We start from the raw sequence: 10950 nt of genomic DNA on the forward strand, positions 1-10950 counted from the left end.
TGTAACCATGGCCTCGGTATGTGTACGTAACGTAGGGGATAACCTGTATTCTTATTTCATTTCCAATAATGCATTATTGTGTCTGAAACACTGACCCCTGACCCTGAAGGCTGAGCCAGTTTTATTTACACACAGGATGACAGAATCCACTAAAAGGTCAGAGCTCTTCATCAGGTAAACTGGAGAAGGCAGCCACTGATTCCATTATTGACAGAAAATAAAATTAGTTTCACCCAGCTGGCCATAAAGTGCATCACCACATCCACATCAGGCACTTTTAAAACCACTACAACTTCTGCTTCAATGCAAGCCTTACCAGTTCCCAGAGTCCCTCTAATCATTAGAATGTAATGGGTGCTTCATTGTGTGATGAACTTTGATCCAAGATTAAAGAAAATGATTGCCCTTCCATCTAATGGCAATTAAATAATAATAATAAAAAAAGACCTTGGCCTATAGCCTAACACTGACCCAAACAATTTGTAATCAAAAGAAATGATAAGTGCTCATATTTATGTTCGATTTTATTCAGCGAAGCATGTGCCTAGAGCATTTTACAAAGAGCACACATAACAGTTGGATTGTCTTCTTACAAACCAGTCAGCAGGTAGGACATTTACAATCATGCATCAAGACAAATAATAAAAATAAAAACAAAAAAAATAAAAAATAAAACAATGTCATCATACTCCTTTCACTTCTTTCAGCGATGAATCTGTTGATTCTAGGGCATGGTTTACAGCTCTTATGACTAGAAGAGGTGCCATCCATCATCAGAGTACGCAAATTCACTCAATATCCCAAAAAAAGTGAATAAACAGGGTGGATCAATATGACCCGAGCTACAGGAATCCAAAAAAAATTTCCACTGAAAGCATATAAATTATGTCTCTCATTATTGTTGTGTTTTCTCAATTTTAGATAACCTAACCTTGTTTTCAATTTTTGGATTATCTGCTGATCTATGCTCCACCCACTGATGTGCTCTTTAATGGCTGGAGAAGATTTACAGAACATCCGCTTCAACTCGGTGTGATATAGTCATCCCAATACATAATAATCCCTTTTAAAATACTATGTTACACAGCATGACTATGTTGTGGCTTTTTGAAGTATAAATTGGGTAAACGTTATGCTGTATTGTGACCTTTCACCCATGTACAATTCGAAATTTACAATGCACTCTAACATAAGTGTTTTGTCAAAAATTGAATAATGCGAAACAACTCAACTGGCAAACGTTCTGAAAAACTTGTCCGACATATCAACAGTAAACACAAAAGTAATTTGAGGGAGGAGCATGTATAGGCCTCATGAATTATAATTTCCACAAAATTAAATGAATTCAGCATTGCTTTATATGCCTTTGCATGATCATAAAATGAGGAAAATTTGAAATAACTGAAGTGAATCTAGAAACATATGGATGGATACAGCATTCTGTTATTTAAAAAAAATATATATATATTGCTTTGAACAATGACAGTCCTTAACTATAACCTCATCTTATATGAACTGTGAATATACATTCCGTTGCAAAGCACACTAATAGTAACCAATGGGTAATGAACTAATGCTCAGTTTTAAGTATTAACACCACAGTTACTGGTTTGCATGGAGTTAGACATGAAATGCACATTGCAAGGAGAGGAAAGGTTTATTTCAGCTTGAGTTGATTACATTAGGACAGCTGAGGGAAGTGCTCATTTAAACCCAAGCCTTCTTTAAAGTGGACAAAAAACAGACATGCTATTTACAGGGGTGATGCAGCTGACAAGTGCAAAGGCACGTTAGTGTTTTGATGTCTGTGTGTTATATGCTAATGAGGGGCTAGGTCAAATAAAATAAATAAATGAAAGCAATTGCTGAGACAAAAAGGGGCTATTGTGTGGACAAAAGCAATGAAAATGGAGAGGAAAAAATGCAGATGTATCCAGTCTGGGCAGCTAAAAATAAAGATTTTTATAAATATGAGGTGCTCATCTATCTATAAATAGCAACTGTAAGCACATAAACCTGACTCATAGAGGAAAATGAAACAATATTAAGGCAAGTTTTTTGGCAGAGGAGATGAAAACAAAACAAGTGAAATGAGCAAAAATGAAAGGATAAGGAAGCAAAGAAATACTTAAGATATTTCATTACTTTTTCATTTTCCACTGATGACAAATGTCTGTATGTACTGGAATGATGCTACAATTGATACAAAAATGCCATAAAACCTAAAAAGGTTCTGATTGTTAAATGACACTTAAAAAAAAAATAAAAGTAATAATAATAATAAACAAAGCTTATGGAAATATTTCTGGAGCAACCAACAAAATCCAGTGATAGAACAGAGACAGAATGTAGGAACTTCAAGGAAATTGAGTTTCAGAGATGTTAGCAAAGCTGATTTGTTCAGTAAAAATAAAAACGAGAAGTACGCATTGAGGTGAGATATAATGAATGATAAAATAACTAAAAATTACAATAATTTTTACATCACATTTCATATTGAATGGTAATTGTACAGTTGATTTTTACTCTGCACTATATCTGTTAATTATGCTGTAGCTTTTAAAAGTACATTCAGTCATTCAGTGTACCAATAAAAGAATCAAAGTGAGAAATAAAAGAGAGGTAAACCCAAAGTGATGAATCATTGCCAGTGAGGCATTTCATAGTTTTTTTTTTTTTTTTTTTTTTAAACACAGTAAATCAATCACAAAACTCTTCAACAACAAATGGCCCTTTTCCCATTTGAGCTCCTTCCAAACAAAACAGTGTTTCATCTGAGGATCACAGAAATCAGACAAATGATCAATTCAATTGAAACAACATCCTCTTGTTTTGCAGGCCTTGGTCTATTTTAAAGTTTGTTGTATATAACGATGCCATTAAATAACCCTTGCAGCTTCTAAGTAGCTTGAACAAAGAGGCAAAAATCGTGGGAAAACAATTCAGGCCCTCAGGAACATTATCAGGCTGCTGGTCTACCATTTTACTAGCTTCAAATCATCTTCCAGAGCCAAAGAGCATTCTTCAAACATCAGTCCATGTTGTATTAGATAATTCTCACTCAAACTCCTTCCAAGAATGAAGCACAAAGACACTGGGGCAACAAGAAGGCAAAGAAGATGATTATTTAAAAAAAAAATAAAATAAAAAATAAAAAAAATTAAAAATTACAACCATAGTTCTTCCTCTCAAAAAGCCATGGATGATCATCACAAGCAGTGTCACCATGACCATGCATGCGACCAACACAAAGGTGCAGAAAAATCAAACAATGCGACACTGGACGATGATAATATGCAGAAGTGCTGTAGCCCATCCTCCAGTTTTTCTCTATTTTCCGATGATATTGCCTGGGAAGATCTCGGACACGGATGGAACACGGGTTGGGGTTTTAGGCAGAGTGCTTCTTTACTGAATTTAATAGTCTTACAAATATGTACACAGTAGACACAGGCACTTGAAAGTCTTTGGTTGGAGTGACCCAACGTTGCAGAGATTCGCATTAGAGAGGTTCAGTAGGCAATAAGTATTTTTCCTTCTCTTCCCTACTTCTGATATGGTTCAGTTCAGATGCGTCCCTCTACTGCTGATATGGTTCAGTCCGTATGTCTACATTTGTCCCCGCTTATCCCTCTGACAAGGCCACCTGAAAATGACAGAAAGGTAAGTATTTAATATAGTGGGGTTTTTTGGGAGCCATAGCCAACAGGTGTTGTACAAGTGAAGCATGAAACAATAATTTAGTACAGAACAGGGCAGAGGATTAAACAGCTTTAACTTTTAAAGCTTCTCATACTTCTATTTGGGCACTGGTAGTTCCTGAGAGAGGAAAACATCTTACCTTTTCTGGACAGAAATCTGGGTTGGTCTGTCTTACTTTTCCTGGTCTGCCTTTGATGACTGCATAGCAGAACATTGTAATAACCATCACAAACAAGAAGTAGCTGGTGTGCATTAGGTGCAGGTTGATTAGGGAGCGATCATCCTACCACAAGAATGAAAACAAGCTTAAAAAACAGTAAAACATATAGGTCAAATGATAATTATCAGCAGCACAGCTGGTTTGGCAAAATGGTTGGCTCCTCAACTTAAATCATAAACTTTTCTATTCAATCATAACTTTAATTGATATCTAACAATCTTTTCAACAAAAACATTTATATTGCTTTTGTTTATATGTTTGAGAACAGTTAAGCACTACACTGCTACCTTCAATACTGTCAAATTTCCTCCATAGTTACAAACATTAACTGAACGTGACTGAATGTGAGAGTGTGTGTCGCCCTGCGAAGGACTGGCATCCCCCAGGGTGTGTTTCAGCCTTGCGCACAGTGATTCCGGGTAGGCTCTGGACCACTCAGACAATTAATGAATTATTGCATGCACTCACGTCTGGTACGATGACAGTGAGTTTGGGGTTTAGAGCGTGGTACACCTTCCCGATGGCACCTTTGTAACACCAAAATGGATTGTAGTCCTGTGAGTATTTGGTGTCTGAATCCCGTGCTGTGGTGAAGAGCTTGTACCAGGATGTTGCGTTGCTGTATGTCTCTGGAACACAATGAGGTGGCTGCCTGCAAGGTGAATTGTGGTAATATTCAAGGCTTGATTCTGTGTAAGATAACTGGGAATGCAATTAAATATTTTGCTGTTGTCAACGTTGCATTAACCAACCTAAGCCTTTGCTGTACACAATGTGAACAAGCCTACTTTGCCACATTTTCCAAATCAAAAGGATTTTAAAGACAATTCTGTCCTTTTATTTATTTTAGACATGATATGGCAGTCACAATGATAGCGACTCAATTATGCAATCCACACCAGGCTAACAAAGCATTGCTGAATCAACAGAATAAATCCATGTCAATATTTGAAGGAAATGACAATACAGGATAAATAAAGGATAGGCTAACAATAATGAGGCCCTGCAGTATGTAGTTTTAACAGCAACTCACACTGTGACAGGGAAGACGTTACTGGCTGCAGTAATGGTCATGCAGGTGCTGAAGACCACCTGCTCACAATGACCGTGCAGCACACAGTCATCTGAGTTCCATGATGCAGGAAGAGTGAAGGTGATATTCATCTCTTCATGGGCTTCCCTGCCTGTACACAAAAAAAATAAAAATAAATGAAATCAAAAGCTTTGTACAGACTGAATGCAAGTGACACTTAGAAGACAATCAACTGTAGTCAGCATGTTTACAAAGCACCATATAACAATAATAAACATTACAATGAACTTCTAGACTTAAACTACTATGCCATGGTAACTGAACTGTTCTGCTCCAAACAACATTCACAGAGAGCTTTGCTATCATTGATTAACAAGAACACACTAAGGGGAAAACAGGGGAAAAGGAAGGGCAATAAAAGCTGTAGGGGGTGGAAACACTCAGGATGAAAACACTACATGATGTAACACTCTGAAAATAACCAGGGGAAAAAAATGGCCACCTGGCTTCCACTTCTTATCATCTGGCTTGTGTCCATGTTTGGTTCCAGAGTTTCAAATCTGCCCTATAGTGGAACCAACTCCCATGGGACTTTAGAAGAGTTCAAGCTAGGGACTCACAATATTAGAATCATAATAGTACCAGAAAATAACTTCTTTAAACACACACACAAAACGTCACCATAGGGCAGATGTTTAGATTTGATAGATATATAAGGGGATACTTTATGCACATTTTCCAAACATTATCACAGTTCCCTGTGGTCTTAGTGACATATCTGTGACATGCTTTGGTCAATATACTACAAGGAACAACACCACAGCAGTGTGCAATGTTCAGAATAACTGGTTTCAGCATCTGTTCCTTAAATGACACCTCAGTTCAGCTCAAGAGTCTAGAAGTAAGAAGCAAGGAGCAGTGAAAGGATTATGTGCTACTGTGCTAAAGTGCCAGTGTTTTATTAGTTGTACTGCATCAGTAATACCCTACAAACGTGTTATTCTTTTCTGTAACAGGAAGCTGTGTGGTTTCAGTTGAAATTTCAACATTTTATAAAGGTTAATGCATGGTCATTGGAATTGGTCTACATGTATAATCGGTCAACAATTTCCAGATCTCAGAGAACCACTAGGGCACACACTTACCAGCCAGACCAACCTGCTGCCCAATCACGGTGGCATAGAGGTGGGTTATATTGCGTGAGTAGCCACCAAATGGCCTCAGGGGGTCCAGGGTGAGGGTGATGGGGACAGAGATGTTGATGGGACCTGGGTCCTCCAGCAGCATAGGAGCCTGAGTGCTGGAGCGCGACTGGCTGCTGGTCACTGTGCTCTCGGGAGTAGTGGACTCGTTCAGACCATGCTTGAGGGTCTCATTTTCTGAGATACAGAAGTCCAGCTCATTGAAACGAAGAAGGAAAGTGTTCCAGTCCTTAAAGGAAGACGATGAATGAATATTAGAGACATAGCAAAATGTTGCTCCACTCTGGTACTAATTATAAGCTGTTTTACCTGTTGTATTTCTGATACTGCAGCAATAATTAGCTCTACGTTTTCCAAAAGAGGAAGAAAAAGCAATTATTTACGTGTTTCAAAATAAAGTAGAGTGGCTGGTTGCAGAGGGACTCATAAGTTATAAATTAAATGAGGGATGAGAGCGGATTAAATGTTAACCCTTATCAGCAAACTGTTACTGTTTTTCAAGCTATCAAAAGGATCAATACGGTTCATATGGAATTAACACATCTACTTGCATATTAACCCAAACAAGCCAAGTACCTCTGTCATTTCTGGTGACTTTATCTCCTTGATCTTGAAGAAATATCCAATTGTGAGAAATGTGATGGCCACAGCACTGACACTGACCATAAATATGACCAGCGGTGGACGGCTACTTATGTAGGTCTTCAGGTTCTCCAGAGGATTTAACAAGAACACCTGCAAACAGGAAAACTGGCTAGTCTGGACTGGAATTAAAAATAACACCCTAACATTTCTATTAACACATAAAAACAAATGCTTTGTGCATTAATAACAACTCATTTTATAAGAACATGTACAACAACATTGAAAAAAATAAATAAATTATCTCATTTGTGAATATGAAAATGGTAATACTTTTATTCTATACAGAGTACAGTAACAGGGTATAATGTAAACATTATGTAAATATATTTTTCTACATTTTGAACCAAAAACAATGCTCTTGCTGAAGTTGCTATACTGTGAATTTCCTACAGAGAAAGAAAAACTCCTCTGCAGACTGACTGACCTGACTGAAACACCATTAACAGAGCACTGTGTGATAATACAGTACAGTGTCAAATCATGCTATGTCATAATACACTGGCCTGACTACAGATAACTGCAATGTCACTGGCAGGATGACATTTATAGTACAGTATTCTGAATAATGGCTTCTGCCTAATTAGTGTTTACACCACTGTGTGCTGATCCCTTTGATATTTTAAGTGAGGCAAAAAACAACTAAATCAAAATCCACACAATCCACCAAGTTGTTTTAGCATTTAAGAGTTGCAGCACTCAGGAGACATGGCTTCATTAACTTTATTAATGTGCTTTCCACTCTGTGTTCCTGCCTTGCAACCAATGATTTCAGCTAGGCTGCAGACCCACCGCAGCCCTGTTACTAAAGATAAATGAATGGATGTTTTACAATTGTGATTTTTGTAATTAGTGATAGATAACAGAACTGTTGGTGTAACAGACTGTCTATTTATGCCGCATATCCACTGCATGGTCCTGACTCGACTTGACTCAGCTCTGATCTTTTGCTGTTCAATTAGACAAATATGGTACTTGGAACAGGGTACTGTTTTTATTCCATGCTCATGCCTGGTCCAAAGCAGGGCAAGTAGGGAGTAAATGTGACACGCAAACCTCGCAGAGCACTTACTGGCCAGAGAGACTTTACATGTCAAAATGCAGACACCGAGCATAAGCTAGGTACTTATAAAAACTCCAAGCTAGAGTAGCAATAACATTTGTTTTATGGGGCTCACAAGGGCAGCTCGTAAAATTATGCTGTAGTGTTTTGAAGAGATTCACACATTCCTTGGATTGGTGGCTGACAAGTCTGACATGCAACAAGGAACAGTGCCTAACGTTATCATTTCCGTTGAAGTTTTCAAACCCCATGGTTTCAAAGCCCATTAGAGATGGGGTTTTGTGATGTCACTGGCTACATTTTGCAAGGAAGCTGTTTTAGTGGAGAATCGACCAGGGAAAAGCAGGTTGAGCCATGCCGAGCTGATACCATGCAGTGGAAAAGCGCCATTAGTGTCATACTTTCCAATTACTTTAATATAAACTGGGTTTGAGGTCCAAAATTAAAACACCTCTAAATTTCCCTCAGTTTTCATAAGTAAATTAATGCCAAGTCATGAATTTCTACCCAGGTACATTTCAAAACTATGTCAGTCTTCCCAAGAACAACAGGTCTTGAATTGTCAATGGGACATCCTTATCTTCACAAGGCTTCATGGGTTTTGTGTAGCTGCTGCTTTTGAAAAGCAGGTAGATATCTGCATATGCTCTTACCCTTCAGACATATAAAGAAAACTATTCAAACCTACTGAACTGTTTGTTTTTTTCCACAGGCATCAGCTCTGATTGTGGCTATGTAATATACTTGTGTTTAGTGTGTATTCCTCCTTAGGGTCCAGCTCTGTATTTTGCAGAATCATAATACAACAGTCTTTGGAGACTAATCCTATTTCTACAGGTGAACATGTACTCTCCAAACAAGATGACAATTGTGGCACATGCTCAATGTCATAAAAGTAAATGTAAACTTCAGCTAGCCAGCAATGCTCAAGAATAAATTTCACAATCTCATTTCGTTCCTACCAAACTCAAGTTTCTTCTGCTAAAAGAGTTAATTATGCATGGGTCCACATATTCATAAAGCCATGTATTTATAATCTTAATTTGCCCATTTATGTGCAAGAGGATTTTATTACTATTTTATCCCTTATTTCACCTTTTTTTATGACTTTAGTAGAAATGACAATGACAGATGGCCATACAGCTGTGTAAATACTGCAATAATGAAAGCAGCATTGCAGCTTTCTGTTTTTAGGATAAATTGGCGTCACACCTTTTTCTGAACATGTTTTAACACATGCAACTCTTTTAGTTTATCTTTTATTGTTATTGATTAGTTGATTATAAATTTGAATGACTGAACTTCTGAAGGAAGTGTTCCTCTTACCATTGCTGCTCATTTGAAAACACTGGAAAAAAAAAAAAACGGTGCAGAAATATTCCCTCACTCTAGGCTCTTATGCTTCTCATATTTATGAGCGCTACATGGGTGGGCATCATGAGGGGGCAGTAACATTGGTAACATTGAGCAGGGCTGGTTCACTGTCAAAAGATTTGTCACTGTGGTGGTATATTTTGCTGTCTCTGCTGTTTCTGTGGTGGTACCCTCAAGGGTACGTATTTGTACCTTTAATTAGGGAACATAATTGCACCTTATTGTATTATAATTGTAGATTTAAATGTTGTGTTGATTTCATAGACCCAATTTCATCTCCAGGACTTATATTTTTTTGGACACAGTTCTATAATAAAAACAAATATTCAGCTCTCCTTCTGGAAAAGAGAATGCAATGTACCTTTAGGGACTTTTGAACACTGTTGTACCTTTGAAGGTACATTTACACTGTTAGTAGCTTTAGTGACCAATAATGTACCTCTACCATACCTTTTTTTCTGAAAGTGTATATTGTATTATTACAGAGAAATACATGCCAGCTGTTATTTAAAAAATAGGTCTTTGGGGGTAATTACTCTAAAGCACAAGATAATTTAATTTTCCCATAATATGTCTGTCTTTCTTGTCAAGAGAGATACGTTTTTAGGGCTTTAATCAATAGAGGGAGATTTTCAAGATATGTATATGCAAATGACCTCTGTGGTATCTGCCTGCAAAAGAGAAACACCTTGTATCTTCTGCGTGAATGGGTGGGGCCAAAGTGCTGCAGGCTGTACAGGTGGATGTGTGGATGTGCTGGGTTTGTGACATCACACGAATTACATATTCAGACGGGTGGCTTTTTCCAGTTTAGTAGATAGCATGTCTGATCAGTGTGTACAGAGCAGTGGGGGGAATGTTTCAATACACCAACAATATTGAGACGGTAAATGTAGCTAACATATTTGAAAATGAAGTTCACACACATTTAACGATTGCATTGTTAATAACAGTTAACTACGATGATTATAAAGCACTTTGCTACTGTACTCACACCATAAAAAGCACAATGTGAAAGATGTTTAATGCCACTTTAGATACATCTGACTCAAGTTAATCGCAACAATGCTAGCCTTCCTACTCCAGCCGGAGAAGACAGCAAATTCAAAACATGCATACGGATTAAACAAAATTTTAAAAAACACATAGCATCACACAACTATGTGAAAAGGCCAAAGCAAATGCGTATGGTACGAGAGAAAAGTAAGTTAAAGCGTTACACTCACCATTGTGGCGCTGTTTTGGGGGCGAGTGCTGGCGGCGGCGCTAACGGAGCTAAGGGAGAGCTAGCAGACTCGGCTCGGACAGACGGAGCAAGTAAAGGCCGGGGTGGAGCGACACACGGGCCGAGAGACGGAAATAAAGGTCCACACACTCCTTCCCATTATTTGCAGGGCCTTGTCAAATCTGAACAACTGCACTTAGTTTCTTAAATAACTTCCAGCGAGCAGCACGGAAGCCAAACGCTTACGCTGTTTAACTACGACGCATCCCTCGTCACTGTTTACCACCAACCGCTAACGGCAGTTCAACGATTCAGCAACCGATTCCGATGCTGACTCGCAAAAGAGTCACTCTTCATTTTTCTTTCCAAACGCGCTAGCGTGCGGCTATGATATACATGAGCTGTATAAAATAAAAAAATCCCCAGTGTCTATTTCTAGAATTTTTAATAATATCCCATAAAAAATTAAAAACAACAACAATAATAAAA

At 38.0% G+C, this 10950-nt stretch overlaps 1 protein-coding gene across 1 annotated transcript; it reads right to left on the reverse strand.

Annotated features, from left to right (window-relative positions):
• Positions 1–522: 522 nt before the first annotated feature.
• On the reverse strand, positions 523–10755 carry tmem248 (transmembrane protein 248). The gene is made up of 7 exons (XM_066661996.1): positions 10463–10755; positions 6734–6892; positions 6101–6386; positions 4956–5106; positions 4391–4574; positions 3842–3985; positions 523–3646 (listed from the first exon to the last, which is right to left on the reverse strand). The coding sequence occupies exons 1-7, from the start codon at positions 10463–10465 to the stop codon at positions 3626–3628; spliced, it is 948 nt and encodes a 315-aa protein (XP_066518093.1). The 5' UTR covers positions 10466–10755; the 3' UTR covers positions 523–3625.
• Positions 10756–10950: the final 195 nt, after the last annotated feature.

The sequence above is a fragment of the Hoplias malabaricus genome, chromosome 2 (genome assembly GCF_029633855.1).
Source record: "Hoplias malabaricus isolate fHopMal1 chromosome 2, fHopMal1.hap1, whole genome shotgun sequence".
Taxonomy (NCBI): domain Eukaryota; kingdom Metazoa; phylum Chordata; class Actinopteri; order Characiformes; family Erythrinidae; genus Hoplias; species Hoplias malabaricus.

Excerpts from the sequence above, each read along its gene's own strand:
- tmem248 (XM_066661996.1), bottom strand. Across the intron at positions 4,575-4,955 it reads AACGTCTTCCCTGTCACAGT|GCAGCCACCTCATTGTGTTC; the intron begins GTGAGTTGCTGT and ends TTCACCTTGCAG. Across the intron at positions 3,647-3,841 it reads CAGATTTCTGTCCAGAAAAG|GTGGCCTTGTCAGAGGGATA; the intron begins GTAAGATGTTTT and ends TGTCATTTTCAG.